Genomic DNA, 20,799 nt, shown 5'->3' on the forward strand with positions numbered 1-20,799 from the left:
TCTTCTCCTTGAGATTGACCAGCTTGGGTGCTGTCCCACGTGGGAACATTATCAGTGATCTGTAGCTAGCTAGGACGTATATTTCCAGAGGCTTATTTCGGGGGGAACGGGAGGAATAGGTTGGGAACTTGGGATGCGCTAGGGATCATTTAGAGACGGACATTTGGTTATGATCAGCTTGGGCTTTTGCCTGCATTTCCTGGAGTGGAGGTTTCCTCTCGATATTTACAAGGGTGTGATACGGGTTGGAAATTGTCACAGTAGGGCTCCGTAAGTGTCACTGAATAACTGAACATGGGCAAGGGAAGTTAAATTCCCGGCGGGTGTCAGTGTGTGAATCGATGCTCTGAAGGATTGAGGTTTATCGGAGGAGATAGGTCAGGCATAGACTTGGAAGTGGGGGGAGATGAGGAATTTTGATGAAAAAGTGTTAAGAGTAGTATCCTGACCACCTAAGAAGGAGAGATGGGGACTGAGGTTTTAGAATAGGAGAAAAAGTGATTTTGAAACACTGTATAGATGAAAGTACTTTGGGAGACAGCAGGACTAAGAGCTCAGGATTTGCTATTGGACAAGTTACTCTACGTTCCTAGAACTCAGTTTCCTTAGTTCGAGTGGTAATAAGGTTGGTAGTACTGCATGAGATTATCTATAAAAAGCACTTAACATAGGGGCTGGTACTTAGTAAGTGCTTTATTAGTTATTACAATAGTAATAACTATGATTACATGGATCTTTGTGGAGCAGCCTGGAAACCTACTCTCTGCATAAAGTTATATGGAGGAAGTGTTTTATGGCTTCTTAACAACTCAGTTACAGATCTTTGGAGTGAAGCCTGCCTGTAACTTATGGCCTGCCTGGATTTTTCTCATTAGGCCTGGAACAGCGGACCTCAGGAGCCATGGCTCTGCTTCCGCAGAATGCATTTCTTTGCTTTTAAGACTTTATTTTGAGAAAGTTGTGCCAATTACTCTTTTTTTTTTTGATGTTTATTTATTTTTGAGAGAGAGAGACAGTATGAGCAGGGGAAGGGCAGAGAGACAGGGAGACACAGAATCTGAAGCTCCAGGCTCTGAGCTGTCAGCACAGAGCCCGACGTGGGGCTTGAACCCACAAACCCTGAGGTCATGACCTGAGCTGAAGTCAGACATTTAACCAACTGAGCCACCCAGGGGCCCCTACTCTTACTTTTTTAAGTCCTTAACTATCCCTGTGAGGCCAGAGGAGGGTGGATGTTATCTTTCTGTTGCATTTGAGGAGAACAGTAGAGAGAAAACAATCTAGCAGAAAGAGTATTGGTCTTGGTGTTCATCAGACCTGGATTCCATTTACTTGCTACGGAATCTTACCTAACCTCTCTGATGCTCAGCTTCGTGTTCTGTGAAGTAAAGGTAACGGGCCTTTCCTTTTTTTCTTTTTTGCAAGGCTGATTTCTTGTCATTCAGGATTCAGCTTAAACAGTTTATTCAGAGAAGCCTTACCCCAACATTCACTCTAAAAAACTACTGTATTTTTGTATTATCATGGTGTGTCTGACTTGTGTGATATTATTAGTCTATTTTCTATTTGTTTCCTTAGTAGAGAAAGTGAATTGCATAAGAGCAGGACTTTGTCTTGCTCCCCACGGAGTGCTCAGCGCAGAGCAAGCAAGAAGTATTCCCTCTTTCTGTTGCATGCTTAACAATCCTTTCATACAGTCTCTCGTCCCACAACCTGTAAGCATGCTCAGATCTTTCCCTACTGAAAAACAAATCCTTTCCTAGAACTCTGGACTTAACCTCTAGATGCTTTCCAGTTTCCCTTCCCTGATTGCGTGCCTGTCTCCATCATTTCCTCACTTTGTGTTCACTCTTCCACTCACTGCAGTCACACTACTGGTAAAAGCCATTATTGTCTTGCTTATTAACTTTTTATTGTATATTTTTAAATGATAAAACTCATGTGCCTTGAGGAGCAATTGCAAAATACAGAGGGAATGGCACCTGGCTTAGTTGGTGGAGTGCGGGGCTCTTGATCTCAGGGTTGTGAGTTTGAGCTCCACGATGGATGTAGAGATTGCTTAAAAATATAATCTTAAAGAAAAATTATCTTTAATTCTGTCACCCAGAAAGAGCCACGGACAAAGCCATGTCCTTTGTGTGTGAATGTTTGCACGTGTGTATGTATGCATAATCATTTATGTGCGTGTAGATGAAAGTTTATTTCATTTATTTTTTTCTCCAGGGACTTCTTAATCACCAGACCCACTTTTAAAGCCTTGAGCTGTGGCATATTACCTTGTCTCCCATTTTCCTCTTCTTCTTGAGACCCTTTGCATAAGTCTTTCGTGATTTTGTTCCATGTAGGATTTTTCTCACCTGCTTTGCTGCTTCCTTTTTCTTCAGCTCATCTCTTAAATGCTGATGTGTTGGGGGGTTTGGCGTCAGCCCCTACCTACCTGTCTGATCATGAGGGTTATTTCTCTTCGTGGATGTAGACCCTTTACTAGACACCTCCAGTGGTTGAACTACTAGTGCTTCAAACCCATCGCTTTTCAAGTTGGACTTCTCTTTCCTCTCAAATCTGTTCCTTGTATGTTCCCTGTTGTAGTGAATGTTGCCATTTCTGTCTGCTTCCTAGAGATTTTTTCATTCTTATTTCATTGATGCCTCCCTGACTGGACTCACCCCCATGTATTGATTATACAAATGATTACGTTCTGTTAGATTTATCACCTGGAATGAATCTTCTCTTCTACCAACCCTCCCGTTATTCCTTAGTCTCCTTGATACCATGATCATGTCATTTTCCTACTTACAGTTAGTCACTGTGGTGGCTTCCATTAGTTCTAGGATAAGGTGCTTCATGATCTGGAGATGCCTCTGGGGCCTCACTTTTGATCAGTTCTCTCCGTGACATCCTGTAGTCCAGCCATACCGTACTACCATACCGAAGCAGGGCTTTCTCGGGAACGTAGGAATTCCTTGTGGGGATCTTGTTAAAATGTAGATTCTGATTTTGTAGGTCTAGGCAGGGGGCTGAGGTTCTGCATTTCTGATAAACCCCCAGATTATAAAGGTACCATGGTCGATTTTTTGACCAGCAAGCGTCTGAGGGACCACGTTGCACATCTCTTTGCCTTTGAATGTGGTGTTCACTCTTGGAACGTGTCTCCCCTTCCCTCCACTCAGGTATTTCAGTCCTTTAATCTGTTAAATCTTGACTGCTTTTCCCATTTGACCACTTCTCTTTTGTGCTTTCTCTCAGACCCCGAATCACTAAGCACCTGTTAGCACGATTGCATGTGTACCCACCAGCACTCCAGACCTGGCTGTAAGTTCCTTGAAAGCAGGGACTTGGTTTATTCTTTTTGCCTCCCCCAGCGGCTGACTTCGTGGCACATAGTAATATAGGTGTCAGGTATTTGTTGAGTAAATCAGTGAAAAATTTTAGACACGGAGGAAGCAATATCGTGACGTGCAGAGACGTTCGAAGGGATATTTAATCCATGCATGTAGTGTGGCGGACCTCCACACGCTCACCCCAATCTTGGTTTCCTAGAATGCCCTGGGACGGACAGATGAGTATTACTGAGTAAAATTATTAGAGTTTATTAATTTGTTTTCAAAACTGAAGCACCGAAAAGTATATACTTTTATATTCTTTAGTCTTGTTCTTCATTTCCCATTTCAGCACCTTTCTTCATTTTTTAAAAACAAATGTTTTCGTAAAAACCAGCTCTTCCCTTATCCTTTTGGGGAATTTGAGGGGCAAACACTGTTACTTTTCCACCGACCCTCTTTTTTCTCACACCTCTGGATCAGAAGCTGCTTATATTTTGTTGTGAGAGTCTTTTAGCCTGTGCTTCAGAGGAAGGATAAGCTTTGAATTAAATCAGTTTGGAAGTGGATCTAGATTGATGATTGGATTAAAAGTGAAGAGCACATATTGCCCTGGGACAGAGTGATGTGACGTATCAAGTTGGAAAGAAAGAAAACTTTCCCTTGTTTTATTTCTTCATAAGGAAAAAAATCTTAACAAATGTTGAGAGTCTGTCTGGGTCCTTTTGGGGTTATGAGTCAGCCTCTGTGTATATAAATTTATCAGTTACAAAGGGCTATGATAGGCACATGTACAACTCATCTATGCTGTCCATAAAAGAGGAATATCATACTGGGGCGCCTGGGGGGGGGGCTCAGTTGGTTAAGCATCCAACTCTTGATTTCAGCTTAGGTCATGATCTCACAGTTCATGAGTTTGAGCCCCATTTGGACTCTGTGCTGGTAGTGCAGAGCTTGCTTGGGATTCTCTCTCTCTCTGCTTCTTCTCTGCTTATGAACACGTGTACTCTCTCAAAAATAAACATTAAAAAAGGAATATAATACTGTAGTATTTCAGAGAGAGCAGTCAAATTTGTTTATGGTAGGGGCTCACTTGAATTTAAGAGGATCTATGGTAATGAGGAGTCAGACTGTTCCAGGGGAAGAGAAGAGGAGAGAGAGACTTGTTTGAGGCCATACTTTTATCCTATGTGGCTATGTGGGGTTGGATGTAGTAGAAATTGGTACCGCAAAGGCCATTTGATTTCTTGCAGCTATTAACGTTGATTAGAAGTTGGTCAAGCCATTGGAGAGTTTTGAGAGGTACCCGTTTTGACAACGTTAACACAAGCTGTAGGAGAGATGGAGGCTTGGGATGGATAGACCAGTAGGAACAACATCGCTCCCACAGATGTGGGCTAAGAGGACCTCAGCTAGGTGGTGCGGAACCGAAAACCAGAAAACACTGCCTTTTCTTCTTGAGAGATTGAGAACAGGTGATTGGTCAGCATGTTGGCAGAATTGAGCAGAATAGACTTGGAGATGAGGATCAACAGTAGTACCTTCAGATTAGATCTTCAGTGTTTTCAAGCTTTGTATGAATACATCGCACATGCACTTCATCTCTTGGGGTTCATATTACAAACTAGGAAAGAAACTTAGAAGAGTGAAGTAATTTATCAGGAATCTCCAGTTGGGATTTAACTACAGGTGCTGTAATGCCCCTTTTTGAAGTGTTATGAGTATATGGTGCTTGAGGTGTTTAGGTTACTTACGTACGTAAGTAATAAGGATTACTTGCGGATATATCATTTTTAAAAAGGTGATATGATGCATTATAAATTTAGGAATTAAAGACTATCCCAAGTGAATAAGCATATGGTATGATCTTGGAATGTAAACTCTGGAAGGGATCTTTAGAGTAATCTTGTCAATCCAGATTCTCGCGTCATGGATTCTAAACAGTATATCCTGTTCCATATTACATCATAGGTCCCAGCCTTCATCCCTTCCTGTCATAGCTGAGACAAAGGGGGCCCACCTTTGGACTGGAGGAGCCTAAGGTGGAAGGGACGTCTGGATAGGTGGAAAGGAATTGGAGTTTCAAGCCAGGAGACCTTTTTTTTTTTTTTGAGAGCGAGAGAGAGAGTGAGCGAGCACACAAGCATGCAGGTGAAGGAGGGGCAGAGAGAGGGGGAGACTGAGAATCTAAAGTAGGTTCTGAGCTGTCAGCACAGAGCCCAATGCAGGGGGCTCGAACCCACAAACCATGAGATCATGACCTTGAGCCAAAGTCGGATGCTTAACCAACTGAGCCACCCAGGCGGCCCAAGCCAAGAGATGTTTAAATATAGAAGAGTTACAAGTGGCTTCTTTAGTTCAAAATTTTGTGATTTACTATAAAGCATGAAACTATGTTTGGGGGACAGCTTAACTGGGCAAGACTTTTTGGAGAACTGAGGTTTTGCAAAATAATTGAGTGAGAAAGTTCGATGAAATAGGTTTACAAAAGGTTTTTTTTTTAATGTTAATTTTTGAGAGAGGGAGAAAGAGAGAGGGAAAGAGATAGCGTGAGCAAGGGAGGGGCAGAGAGAGAGGGAGACACAGAATCCAAAGCAGGCTCCAGCCTTCCAGCTGTCAGCACAGAGCCCAGTGTGGGGGCTCAACTTACTGAGCCACCCAGGCGCCTCTGCTAATACATTTTTAAAAGAAGAAAACGCTTTAGGAAATGTGTAGTTAATACTTATTACACTTACTTTACTGGGTCTTTTAGGTACACTTTCTCGGTGTTGTCGAACTTTGGGCACTTGTGTACTGCCTTCAGATTTTTTTGTGTGTGAAATCTGAGTATTACTGTGGCCATTATTTACATTTAATATTTTTATTTACATTGGTTTTACGTTTAAAGTGATCTTTTTATAACTTAATTTCATCTTGAGTGAAAATGTTAGTAAAATAGAGCTTGATATGATATTTTCAAATATTAAAATAGATAAAAGTGCCGAAATGGAAAATTTTTGTCTAAATGCTGTCTAAAATCATCTTGCCTAGCAGAAGGGGTAGTTTTGGGAAACACTGCATTATCCCCGTTCATCTTTGTGATATCCTTGTGAGGTAAATGCTCCCAGAATTTACAGGCTGAGAGAAAGTTGGAGCAGCGTGGCCAAATCACACATCTTACAAATGGCAGAGCCTGAACTCAGGCGGGTCTGTAGGACTGAGACTCATGCTTGTAAGCTCGGAGCTCCTGTGTTTCCCCCATGCCACGGAGCCTTCGGTTTTTGTCTCTAAGTCTGTCCTTATCTAGTGTTCATGAAAATGACACATAATAGGGTAGGATGTATACAGAGGATTAAGGAAGCCTCTCTAAGACACTTTTATGTGACGTTTTCTTCGTTACTTACAAGGGAGCGAGAATTAACAAGTTGTATTGGTGAGACTTGTTGCTTGGAATTTGCCGTTAAATCAGGTGGGGGCCTTGGTACTAGGTATTTTTCTTCCTTCTCTACCACCCTCTCTGGTGTAAGCTTCCCTCGGCCTTTTCCCTGGACTACTGCAATGGTTTTCTAAATGGTATCTCTGTCTTAATTCTTCTTCTTTAAAAAAAATTTTTTTTAATGTTTATTTTTGAGATAGACACAGAGTGTGAGTGGGGGAGGGGCAGAGAGAGAGGGAGACACAGAATCTGAAGCAGCTCCAGGCTCTGAGCTGTCAGCACAGAGCCCGATGGGGGGCTCGAACTCATGACCTATGAAATCATGACCTGAGCCGAAGTCGGATGCTTAAGCGACTTAGCCACTCAGGTGCTCCTCTCTGTCTTAATTCTTGATGCCCTCTAATTTCTTCACCCAGCAGTTAGACTAATCTTTTCAAAACAGAGATTGATCATGCCACAACCTCCCATAGGTTTCTGATATATTTCTGTACCTGGCATAAAATCTGTACCAAGAATAAAATCCAGACTTTTATCTTTGCAGACCTTCATGATCTAGACCTGTCTTCCTCTCCAACCTCATCCTATGTGTTGCTCGCTTGCTTGGCCTGCTGACTGTTCTAGCTTGCTTGGAATAGTTCTCCCCTCTTGTCTGTGGCGGCTTCTTTTCAGCCTCAGCTAAAAAATTAAAGTCACGCTTTCCTTGAGCATTTTAAAGATTTTAGGGGCACCTGGGTGGCTCAGTCGATTAAGCATCCAACTTTGGTTCAGGTCATGATCTCACATTTTGTGGGTTTGAGCGCCGCATCGGGCTCCATGCTGACAACTAGCTCAGAGCCTGGAACCTGTTTCAGATTCTGTGTCTCCCTCTCTTTCTGACCCTCCCCTGCTCATGCTGTCTCTCAGAAATAAATAAAACGTTAGAAAAAATGTAAAGATTTTATTTTTTAGTAGTCTCTACACCCAGTGTGGGGCTCGAGCTCATGACCTGGGATCCAGAGTCACATGCTCATCAACTGAGTCAGCCAGGCATCCCCCATTTTTCTAGAACATTTTATTCCAAATAGAACCCTGCTATTAGTCTTTCATTGAGTCTCTTATTTCCTTCATAGAGCTTAACACAGCAGTAGCCGTTTTAAATTTTTTTGAAGTTTAATTATCAGATTTACTCACTACGTAAGTAGAGGGGCTGATCCTAGCACAGTGCCTTGTACACAGAAGGTACTCAGTAAATATTTTTTGAATTAATAAATCAAAGAATTTAGGGTAGTTGTGATAAAAGTAAAGAACAACTAAAGGTTATTAAAGAGGGAACGACATGAAGATGGTTTTGGGGATGCTTTATCTGGTGGTTGTATTAATAAAAGCTGAAGCCTAAGAAAGTAAGGAGTTTGTTACCAAAAAATCCTTGTATTCTGGGGGCACCTGGGTGGCTCCATTCGGTGGATCCGACTCTTGATTCAGCTCAGGTCGTGATCCCAGGGTTGTGGGACTGATGTAGTCATGGTGTAGTCAGTAGCAGTAGAGAAATTTGAAAGGACTACCAACCACTTTTAAGAGGAGGCATTGTGTATTTTTTTCTTGTGTAGACGACTATAGAAATTGTACTCCTTGACCCTACAAAGATAGGGTTCATTGAAGTCATGATATAGCTTATGGTCTGGGGTACCAATCTGAATTGTCAAGTGAAGTGAACAACTAGTATTTTTAAAAAACTTTTCTCTGTTGGTGCCTGGGTGGCTTAGTAGGTTAAGTCACTTTTTTTTTTTTTTAAATGTTTTTTATTTATTTCTGAGAGAGAGAGAGAGAGAGAGCATGAGCAGGAAGGGTCAGAGAGAGAGGGAGACACAGAATCTGAAACGGGCTCCAGGCTCCGAGCTAGCTGTCAGTCCAGAGCCCAGTGTGGGGCTCGAACCCATGAACTGCGAGATCATGACCTGAGCCGAAGCCGGATGCTTAACCGACTGAGCCACCCAGGCGCCCCTAGTGACTCTTGATAGTGACTCAGGTCATGATATGGTGGCTGTGGGAACCAACCCCAAGTCAGGTTCCATGCTGACCTCCATGCTGAGTGTGGAGTCTGCTTAAGATTCTCTTTCCCTCTCTCTGCTCCTCCCCTGCATGTGCACTCTTTCTCTCTCTAAATAAATAGACATTTCAAAACTTCTCTTTGTTGGGGTATCTGGTTGGCTAAGTCAGTAGAGCATGTGACTCGATCTCAAGGTCATGAGTTCAAGCTTCACATTGGGCATGGAGCCTACCAAAAAAATAAAAGGAGGCATTATCTTTTTGGGTTTTTAACATGTTAAAACTTAAATGGAATCAGTAACTTAAAATGTGAAAGGAATTATGTACTGTGTGCAATGGTGGCTCAACATTTGAAAATCAATCCATGTAGTGAACCGTATCAACAGATTAAAGGAAACTCAAGTAGAATAATTAAAATAAGGGATTGGTAAGAACATGAGATAAGTTTGTGAACCCCCTTTGCAGCCGCATTTGTTTCCCTGATGCCTTTCCGCCACATTGAACTCCTTTCAGAAGGTGACCACCCAAGTACAAGTCCTGCATCTGTCGTCTTGTCACTTAGTAGCTTTTACTGTGACTTTGGGCAAGTTGCTTCAGTTTTCTTGTCTGTAAAATGAGGATTATAGTAATAATTTTTGTTATTTAGCATGCATCGTTAAATGTATAATATACATTGACTGCCGGTTATACCTATTCTATTGCATATCTGTTATCTTTTTTTTTAATTCTGGGAGGTCCAAAGTGCTGGAAGCTAGATTGACTCATAATAGCAATGATGAAGATAACAGAGAAGATAATGTTTTGAGAATGTGTGTGTGTGGTGTACATTCGAAGTTTAGAAAGAATGAGTAACACTTCAATAAAAAGTTTATTTGGAAAAATAAATGCCAGTGGGCCGCCTGGGTGGCTCAGACAGTTAAGCGGCTGACTTCGGCTCAGGTCATGATCTCGCAGACCATGGGTTCAAGCCCCACGTCAGGTTCTGTGCTGACAGCTCAGATCCTGGAGCTTGTTTCAGATTCTGTGTCTCCTTCTCTCTCTGCCCCTCCCCAGCTCGTGCTCTGTCTCTTTCTGTCTCAAAAATAAATGTTAAAAAATAATTTTTTTAATTAAAAAAAAGAAAAAATAAATACCAAAACTACCCAAAACATACAAAGATCTCTTAAAACTCAACAATAAGAAAAGTTTAAAGAAAAAGAAAAATGTAATGACCCAATTGCAAAATGAACAGAAGATAGGAAGTTTCACAAAGGAAGACATATAGGAGGCAAATAAGCGTGTGAAAAGATGTTCAGCATCATGTCATTAGGAAATTGCAGATTCAAACAGCAGTTAGATACCACTACATACTGGTTAGAAGGACTAAAATCCAAAACATCTCTGGCACCAAATGTTGGTGAGAATGTGGGGCAATAGGGAGCTCTCATATTTATTGTTGGTGGGAATACAAAGTGGTACGGCCATTTTGGAAGACTGTCTGTCAGTTTCTTACAAAGCTAAATAAACATAAGCTTACCGTTTGATTGGCAGTCGTATTCCTAGATATTTACCTATGTGAATGAAAAATTTACATCCACATAAAAGTCTGCATGCAAATGTGTATTGATGCTTTATTCATATTTGCCCAGATTGGAAGCAGCCAGTATGTCTGTTCTTCGTTAGGTGAATGGATAAACAAATTATGGTCCATTTGTGAAGTGGAATATTATTCAGCACTAAAAAGAAATGTGTTAATGAAGCCACAGAAAGACACGGAGGAACCTTAAATGTATTTTGTGAGGTGAAAGAAGCCAGTCCGAAAAAGGCTCCGCTCTGTATGTGATTCCATCTGACATTTTGGAAAAGGCAGAACTATAGAGGAAGACAAATGTGATTGACAGGGTTTCAGGAGGCGGGAGAAGGGATGAATAGGTGGAGCACGGCATTTTTAGGGCAGTGAAACTCTTCTGTGTGGTACTGTAATGCTTATCAAAGGTTTGTCAAAACCCATAGGTATACACACACAGCGGGGACCCTATTGTAAACTAGCAGCTTGAGTTCATGTATCCTGATTGGTTCGTCATTTGTAACACATGTACCACACTAATGTACATGTCAATATGGTAAACTGGATGGCGGGGAGGAGGACGTACAGGAACTCTGTACTCTGCCCAGTTTTTCTGTAAACCTAAAAATGCTGTGAAAAAGTAAAATATTAGGGGAAAAAAGTACAGGCTTAAGAGGGGAATCTCGTGGAAGCCTGCTTATAATAATTTGGTCCTTGTACCTTTTTGAAATATGGACGTTCAACTCTAAAGTCATTATTTTTTTGTACTAAAGAATTGAAATAAAAACCAACCATCAGTTTAAAAAAAAAAATGAGAAAAACACTGCCGGATTTTGCCAGAGGAAATTCATGGGTAGTCTGAATAATAGTGGTGAGTGCCAGGGTCTCTGGAGGGAACCTAAGATGTTAACTCCAAAATGCAAAAGAGCCATTTATGACAAGTTGATGAGATGATGAACTAATTTTCACCTATGTGGTTACATCAGTTTTGGTCCTCAGATTGGAGGCAGTGCGTTCTAGCTGGTGCAAGCTTGAGGGTAGGTGTCTACACGCTGCGTAGACTCTTCTTTCACCCCTGGACTTATTCTTTACTTTCTATGACAGCGTACCTGTTGGTACAGCCATGAAATTCTTGTTTTGTACTGGGTGTGTTTTTGAGGAATTTAAAAATAAATTTGGGGCCAAATAATAAATGTAGAAAACGCTGCCATGTAGGGAAGCAGTGGAGACTTCCTTTTGAAGAGTGAAGAATCCTTTGGTTAAATGTGTAACCCTTCCCTCACTCCAGTTCATTCTAATGGTGGAGTCATAGTTCACCTTATCTAACTAAAGTCACGTATACTGGGACATCTGGGTGGCATAGTTAACATCCGACTCTTGATCTCGTCTCAGGTCACGATCTCAGGGTGTGTGAGTTCGAGCCCCACATTGGGCTCTGCGTTGATGGTGCAGAGCCTGCTTGGAATTCTGTCTCTACTCTGCCCCTTCTCCGCTTGTACATGTGTGCGCATGCTCTCTCTCCAAATAAATAAACTTAAAAAAAAAAAGTTTAAGTGAAAGAGAGTTGGCCGCATCAAAGATTTATTTGTGGAAAAAGTAGCTTTAAAATGTTCAGAATAATGTACTTTGTCTTCTGTCTGAATTTTGTGTTTGTTTGATCTTACATTTTAAAAACTGCACTTTAGCAAAGGTTTTATTTTTGTGCTTTTTCATGGTTTCTAAGGTTTGGGTTGTGTAAGAAAATCTTGGCTAATATACTTCACTACAGTTTTGAAATTTCTGTATTAATCAGCTTTTGTTGTTTTGAGCAATATTACTTATTGCACATTCACCTGAATGATACATTCCAGATGATTTAAAATAATGCTATTTTGTGTTTGCCTAACAAGGGCATAGTTTAGTAACAGCTGATCCAGTAGATACTCGAATGACCGGAGAAAACCTTTGAAGATAAGGGATAAATAAGCAGGATGGTATCCTCTGTGGTTTGTAGGTGATTAGCATTTAATTAATTCAGCTTAATTAACAAATGAGCCATCTACAGATTAGCCATCTAAGTGTGCTGACCATGAGGTTTGTAAAGGTAAGAAGACATTGTCTTATTTAATTAGTATCCTGATTTTTTCCTACTGTTTTCCAATTTGTTTACATAGGTAGAATCCTTGGTGGCCAGAGTGCTTGTGATTTGTCCCAGATCACAGTAGTAGAATTTCTAGTCTAGTATCTGTTACTGCCTCTGAATTTTACATAACCTTGTGGTGACACTTTTGGTGTAGATTTCTTTAATGTAGTATCACATTCTTAATCATTGAATTTGTGCCTGGTTTTCCAGGTAGGGAACATAGGGTAGGAAACCAACAGCTTTATTTTTAAACTCACTACTATGTAAATGTTTATTGGTAATTGGGGTAAAAATGTGCACATGCAAGAAAAATGGGATTATCATCATGAAGGTGTCTCTGGATTAGTAAGTATTTTTATATCACACTTTGTTAATATGTACTTTGTATATATTATTTAACTACACTTACTATCTGCTATTGGAAAGTTTAAGCTATTTTGGAATAAATGTAAATCTTTGTGCATTAGAAATTTTGTGTTAAAAAGTGTTTGAATGCAGAGAAAGTTTAAATTCAATTCAAAGATTCATGATAGGGTTTTCCTCACACATAAGGGTTATTTTTAAATCTGGTATTTGTAAACCGGGTATAACCTGTATTTCTACAGTATGGAATACCTCTGATTTCATGTTTTAGAGCATTTGGCTTATGTGTTTGGCCTTCTGTTATTAAAATATTGACTGGTTTAAAGGTTGTTTGCTCTTTAGAAACGTACATGTACTAGTCTGACCTTATCTAATTTATAAACTTTTCTTTTACTTTCTGAAAATTAATGATGTTTAATACCAGAAATCTAGTGTTATTTTTAATGATTGCAGTTGTTAAAATAGCTAGAAAAGTACTATATAATTAGTATTTTGACAGGTGGAAAGCAGATTTGAATTGAGCTGAAACACCGTCACTCTGAAATGTTTCAAATTTATTTAGACAGATTGGAAATTCTTTTGTCCTGAATGATTCTTTTAAAAATTGCATAATTTAAACTTGGACATTGGTCTTTTAAATTCATAATGAGATTATACGTAGAAAACATTTGAAAGTTATCAGAGTTTTAAATACATTTTAGATCTCTTATCTCATTTGTAAAGGTGAGAAGAACTTTGTTGCATAAACTGCTTCATTTTCCTTCATTAAGCTGGTTTTACCTAAGGGAAATAAAACACACACGCACGCACACATGCATGCACTTACATCACACCATGGTATTGTCTTAGTGTGAAATGATTCTGTGTGGAAGGTTATCAAGACACTAACAGTTGTTTAAGAGATTTACTTTGCATACAACTAGTGTGCATGTGATTTTATTTAGAGTAAAAGGCAGAACTTTCTTCCTACCATCTTACACTTCTCAAAGCATTTCTGGTTTTGCCCCAGAATTTAGGTATTTGGTAACCAATAAACTTTGTACAAATTTTGCTTAGTAAAGGAATTTAAGTAGATAATAAATGAGTTTAGTTAATTGCCAATTGTGTTTCATTTTATAGAGGGCTACCGAGCCAAGCCAGGCTATACGCCATTGCTGTTGAGAAAAAGAATTATCTTCAAGAGGAGCCCACTTCTCATAAAAAGAATGCCAGTCAATTTGACTGGGCTCTGATGAGACTGGATAATTCGATTCGAAAGACCGGCCGCATCCCAAAGACTCTTCTCCAGAAAGTCTTTGATAACACCTGTCACTCAGGTATTTCATGTTTTTCTGTAGATTTTCTTGTTTGGAGGCAAGATCACTGTAGAACACATTACTTGATACTTTTTGTTTGTTATTTCTATTGATGATTTTATGTTATGATTGTGATCTTTCGGTCTTTCCAACTCATCAGGGCAAAATTTAGCGTAAAACTTTTGTGTTTTAGATGTTTATTCCAAAATCAGCAAATAAAAATTGTCTTTTGCTTTCCACAGTTTATAAAAAAGTCACTTTCAGTGGTAAATTGTCTTGGAAGTTACTATTTTTTTTATCTTGCCTTATATAGTGTCAACTGTCCCCAAGATGCTTACGTATGATAGATATCCAGAAAGACCAGTAATCATTATTTCCCTTTCATTTTCACTTAGCTTTTATAATCCATTTGAGTCACTTACTTTGATAATCTGGTGGAAGGTTGTAGGCCCTCTTAACCACCTCCCACCCCCACAAGCCCAGCATGCAAACATGCACATAATTTTGCATGTAGTTACAGAACATTCCCAGCTTCCTAAAGCCCATCTGTGGATCTTATACACATTAGGAAGCAATGGAATCTAATGATGAGGGGTATCGAAGCAGTACCAGTTATTAATTGTGTGTATTTAAAGACTATTGTATCATTTCCTCTTTGATTTATTCAGAGTTGAACGACTATTACCATAGTTAATTTCAGAATATTTTTATCACCTCAAAAAGAAATCTCCAAACTCATAGCCATTATCGGCCAACCCGTCCTCCCTTCCAGTCTTAGACAACTACTAGTGTGTTTTTTGGGCAGATTTCATAGTTTGGATACTTATATATGTGGAATCGTGCAGTGAGTGTTTTGTTTTTGTTTGGTTTTAAAGTCACCTTTCAGAGACATGTAGATAAAGACCAGGGATAAAGGGAGAAGGAAGTTTATATTATTTTGTAATTGAATGTAAACTTGGTATTCATGGGTTTTAATTTTACTGCTCTACTATTTTCATAAGATACTGAGAGGCTTAGCCTTTGAATTGTAGGAAGCAGTGCTTATAAATTAAGTTCTGTGTATTTTTGTATGGTATAGCGCCTTGCAGATTATGTGGATTCATAAAAGCAGACTAATTTTAAAAACATAATTTTTAGTAATGCAAATGTTACTTGTAGATTTGGGTAGGGTTTTTCCAGTTTGTGGGTACTCGTACAGTTAGTGAGGCAGGAGATTTTTGACTCTTTATGGATTTCAGTGTAAGTTCTGATATTGATCTGTGTGATATTGCTGTTCTATTAAATGTTACCCATTACCCTTTTCATAGGTAGCCCAGGTGGTAATCAAGCCTTGCTCCTCCTGCGCAGCTGTGGTTCTCTCTTGCCTGAGCTACAGCTCTCAGAGAGAACGGAATTTGCTCATAGGATATGGGACAAACTTCAGAAATTGGGTATGATTGTTTAAAAATATGATGTGTATATGTAGAAAGTATAGACATTTATTCTTTTGGTAAATAAGAATTTCCTTACATAAATGCCATAATTCAATTTTATGGAAGAGCTACTTGGTAAAATTTATCTGGTGAGTTATAGTGACATCTAGGGGCATTAAGAATAAAATAATTTACTAATGTAACATTGTGTGTCAGCTACACTCAAATGAAAAAATAAAGTAAGTTTCATAACAGTTACTACTTTTATGGTAAGTTAAAAAGAAAAAGGACAGAATAAAAAGGCCGTTGGTTTGTCAAAGTTGGGAATGTCCATACCATTTGACTAAGCAGTTCCATTTGTTGGAGTTGAGGTAACAGAGGCGCCTGGGGGGCTCAGTCGGTTAAGCGTCCGACTTCTGCTCAGGCCATGATCTCACAGTTCATGAGTTTGAGACCCATGTTGGGCTCTGGGCTGACAGGTCAGAGCCTGGAGCCTGATTCCGATTCTGTGCCTCCCTCTCTCTGCCCCTTCCCCTCCGCCCCTCAAATAAATATTAAAAGTAAAAAGATTTTTAAAAAGTATTTAGAGCACAGATATATTCAAATGTGTGACAGGATAGCCTTTATTGTAGTTTGTAATGGTTAGAAATTGGAACCGACTCTAATGCCTCCCACTGGGGATCAGATAAATTATGGGATGTCCATGAAATGCAATACTGTGCAGCTGTTAAGAAAAGGAGAGTTCTTCTGTGCTGAAGTGGGGTGTTCTCCAAAATAGAAGGAGAAATTAAGGTGCAGAACAGTGTACACAGTATGCTACTGTTTGAAGAAAAACGTTTGTGTATGCATATAATGTTAAAGTAGTTCTTGAAGGATAATAGATACCAGATACAATTTCTACTGTGTACCTTTTTATGCTTTTAAAATTTTGAACCATGAACATATTATCTATTCAGAAAATAACATAATTTAAAAGACCATTAGATAAAATCCAGTGTTCATTCTTGATTTTTAAAAACCTTAAGAATAGAAGGAAGCTTCTTTAACATGTTAAAATTTAAAGCCAACAATCAATATCATGCAATGAAATAAGTAGTGAAACAGTACTAGAAATTGCGGTTTTTTAGATGACGTGATTATTTACCTGTAAAATCACAGAAAATCAACTTAGAGGTAAGTACTGGGAAATATTAAATGTTCAAGAATCTATAAGTTTTCCTAGTTAGAAAATAAAATGCATAAAAGGTTCTAAGTTTAGTCACAAATATAAAAAATATTTATGAATATCCTTCAAGAAACATGTAGCACCTATATGAAAAAAAAAACTATAGAATACACACAGAGCCTCACCTCAGTTTTGAATTCATCTAGAATTGATTTTGATGACAAGTTCATTTTTTAAAGTTTCGAAGAGAATAGATGAATAGTGGATTTCAGAAAAGAGTTTTGTAGGTATCAAAGCAGCAGGACAGTGAAGATAAAGAATTGGCTTCATAAAAACTAGAAATTTCTATAGGTCAGTAAGTGATGTAATTTAAAAATACATGTTGAACGGGGAGAAATATTTGTGAAGAAGGATATATGTGCTTTCTTTAAGCCATAGAGCTGCTTTTTAGCCATTAGAGTTCAACTTGATGATTTTTTAGAAGTTTTCAGGCACTGTATGATAACCTTATTTGCATATTCACATTGCAAGTGTTGAATTGTACATGGTTCTCCTTAAGGCCCTATATAAAGTGTTAACAGTGGTTAACAGTTTGGGCACTCGGGGACTGACTACCTACATTCAAATCTATGGTCACTTACTAGCCATGTGGCCTTGGAAGTGGAAGAGTCAGTTTTCCTCATCCATAAGATGGGGATGAGAGTACCTGTCTCAAAGCTATTGTGAAGAGTAACAGAGCTTCTAGGCACAGAGCACTTAGCACAGTTTCTGAAACATCGTAAGCACTGTATGTACATGTGCTTACCATAGTAAGCTAAAAACAAATATTAACAGAATAAGGCCTCTACTGTCTAGAATCTCAAACTGACACTAGATACTGACCAGAGGGCTGTGTTGCTACAGGCAGTTAAGATATGAAATTTAATTACTGCAAATTTAGTAAAACATTAGCACCAGATTGATATGAGGACCGAGATGTCATCAATGGGTAGTGGAAGGCTGAATGGTAACGTTGATTGATGTGGCCTTAGGCTAGATAGAACTTAGAAGGAAACAAAAGGCTTTGGAATAGGGGTAATAACAATAGCAGACTATTCCAGAACTGGAAATGGACCCTTCAGACGAACACTGAGTAGCCTGATTAGTAAATCACGATGCTAGCACAGGCCTCCCCGTATGAAACAACTGCGGTTACAGTTCGTCGTGGTGTCTGCACTGTGGCAAGGACTGCTTTCTGTCGAAAATCTTTGTCACTTTAAATACAGAGGTGTTGTCAACATTTTCCAACAGGAAGGGAGTATTATACTCATGAATAAGACCTCTTTTAATACCTGAATAAGAAGTTACTTGTAACTGTATAGTAATTCAGTTCATTAATGTCCTAAATGCTTAGCTTGCTCTGTTCTGACAGGATTTCTGTACAGATGGGTCTAAGTATGGGGTGAAATGCTGAAGTTACCATTTTACCCCTTTTGTCTGTTAAATTTAAGTATGCATATTTTAGTTGTGATAAAGAATATGATTTTAGGTCTTTTTCTAAACATTTGATTTAAATTTTATTTGTAGGTACTGTGTATGATGTAAGTCATTATAATGCTTTACTTAAAGTCTATCTTCAAAATGAATATAAATTTTCGCCAACTGACTTCTTGGCAAAAATGGAGGAAGCGAACATTCAACCAAATCGAGTAGGTAGTTGCTATCATAAATATTTACTGGTTATATCCCTTTTTTTTAATCCCAGGATAAAAATAGTATTTAAAAAATATTAACTAGCCCATTTCGTTGACAGGTGACATACCAGAGGTTGATTGCAGCTTATTGTAATGTAGGAGATATTGAAGGTGCCAGGTATGGAGCTCTATAAACGTATGTTGAAACAAACAAATTTGGGGGCCCCTGGGTGGCTCAGTCGGTTAAGCGTCCGGACTTTGGCTCAGGTCATGATCTCACAGTTTGTGGGTTCAAGCCCCGTGTAGGGCTCTATGCTGACAGCCAGCTCAGAACCTGGAGCCTGTTTCAGATTCTGTTGTCTGCCTCTCTCTCTGACCCTCCCCTGCTCACACTGTCTGTCTCTTTCAGAAATAAATAAAACATTAAAAAATAAATGAGCAAACAAATTTGTAAGTACTGTAAACCTAGGATATATTCATTTGTCTTTTTCTATTTTTAAGTTTCTTCTTAGGAAAATTATTTCAGAAGGATTTTAATTTAGAAAATTTGGTAATAGGACTCAGACAAAATATAAAATTGTGTAAGAGAAGAAAGATAAATAAATATTGCTATTATAATTAAAATTTTGACTTACTGGAGCAGAGACTTAAAATTGCTGAAGTGTGTAAGGTTGGCTTCAGTCCTTTTAAGTTGATTATTTCCTACAAGGAATGTTCTTAGCCATTGAACTGTATTCATTTATAAAATTTGGAATATTCTCTCTTGCTGATTCATATAAAATCAGTCGTGACATTTATTTCTCTGTAACATTAAGTACTACTTTTGGATGGAGGTTTTAGTAAATAAGGAATAAACTGAAATGTATAATTCATTTTTAATTTAAATGGATTTTATGAAGCTTTATAGGCTTTTTAAAGTTTAATTAGTATAGGAGAAACAATCAGATTTTAAAAACTTACCTGCTATTTTTACCAAGGGTAGTTCACGGTATATAATTTGATACAATTGATCTAATTTCAGGGAGTGCGTCTACATGCTTGTGTCTATATGTTGTAAAAAGTGGCTCTGGTGTATATTTCCAAGGAGTGTCTTCATTTCTCTTTTATTGCAGCAAGATTCTTGGATTTATGAAAACTAAGGACCTGCCAATCACAGAGGCGGTTTTCAGTGCCCTTGTGACAGGGCATGCAAGAGCTGGGTAATGTTCAACTTAAGGTTTTGTTCTCAAGTGGGATTTAAATTACAGGAAATTATTGTAGGAAATTCTTAAACCATGTTTATCTAACCCCTCAAAAATTTTGAGTGTGTGCGGTAGAATATGTAACTTTTTAAGACCTTATTCTTAAATTTATCTGTTTCATAAAACTTTTATTTGAAAATATTCAACTTTAAAAATTGGGCCTGATCCAAACTAGCGCTGACTCTGTATTTTAATGGCTCTCTTGATGCTCTTGGAAACAGTTTTGTTTTTGAAGAATAACTTCCTAAATGTTATTCTTCCCTAAAAAGGTAAATTTGAGTCATTGCATAGTTGATGAAAGAGGGCACATTAAGGTCTATGTGATTATTATACAGTTTGGTTTCTCTCCTGGAAAAGTTACCTGTAGAAATTTGAAAGGTTTATTATTTTATTTCAGAAACCTACAACCGGTGTCATATGTATTTGTCCTTTTCTAATGTCCTTTGCTAAATGGTTTATAAGAATTGTTAATAAGTACAGGCTAATACATTTTAGATTGATAATATTATGTTTGCCAGTATTATAGTAATCGGTTCTGTTTTCTTTGAATAACTTCCAGAGATCTAGAGAATGCAGAAAATATTCTCACAGTGATGAGAGAAGCTGGCATTGAGCCTGGTCCAGACACATACCTAGCATTATTGAATGCATATGCTGAAAAGGGTGACATTGACCACGTTAAGCAGGTATGACTTCCGTCACGTAAATAATACTTTAAAACTATTTGTATAAAAAAATCATTTGTGTGAGCTTGTGTTAGGTTTCATATGAAGCAGAAAAGTGTAGTTTATATCTGTTTTTAAAGATATTTCTTGTAGACATTAGTATTGAAGGAGAATTTTTATAGTTTGGTACTTTATCGCTGAAATGTAACATCTTCTGTTTTATAAAATAAGCCCTAAGCCTTTAGATGGTGTATATTCCTAATTTTTATTAGTTCGGTATTTTAATTTATTTGACTGTAATTTAAAAATACTGGTTTCTAACTTGTTCTTCTAATTTCTGAAACTGTCTACAGACTCTGGAGAAGGTGGAGAAGTCTGATCTTTACCTTATGGACCGTGATTTATTGCAAATTATTTTTAGTTTCAGTAAATCTGGGTATTCTCAGTATGTCCCAGAAATTTTGGAAAAACTTACGTATGAAAGAAGATATATTCCAGGTAGTTTTTAAAAATTTATTTTTATGATTTTTAAAAAAATCTGAATTATTATTCTTACA

The 20,799-nt window shown here is 38.3% G+C and overlaps 1 protein-coding gene across 1 annotated transcript in view; it reads left to right on the plus strand.

Moving 5' to 3' along the window:
• LRPPRC (leucine rich pentatricopeptide repeat containing) overlaps window positions 1-20,799 on the plus strand; it is a 109,882-nt gene that overhangs the window by 528 nt on the left and 88,555 nt on the right. Inside the window, exons 2-8 of the mRNA XM_039232411.1 lie at window positions 13,911-14,107; window positions 15,394-15,516; window positions 18,230-18,351; window positions 18,456-18,514; window positions 19,449-19,535; window positions 20,137-20,263; window positions 20,596-20,740. Coding sequence (XP_039088342.1) covers window positions 13,911-14,107; window positions 15,394-15,516; window positions 18,230-18,351; window positions 18,456-18,514; window positions 19,449-19,535; window positions 20,137-20,263; window positions 20,596-20,740 — 860 coding nt within the window. The remainder of the gene's footprint in view (window positions 1-13,910; window positions 14,108-15,393; window positions 15,517-18,229; window positions 18,352-18,455; window positions 18,515-19,448; window positions 19,536-20,136; window positions 20,264-20,595; window positions 20,741-20,799) is intronic.

This window comes from Hyaena hyaena, unplaced genomic scaffold, assembly GCF_003009895.1.
Source record: "Hyaena hyaena isolate Hyena2069 unplaced genomic scaffold, ASM300989v1 scaffold_64, whole genome shotgun sequence".
NCBI lineage: Eukaryota > Metazoa > Chordata > Mammalia > Carnivora > Hyaenidae > Hyaena > Hyaena hyaena.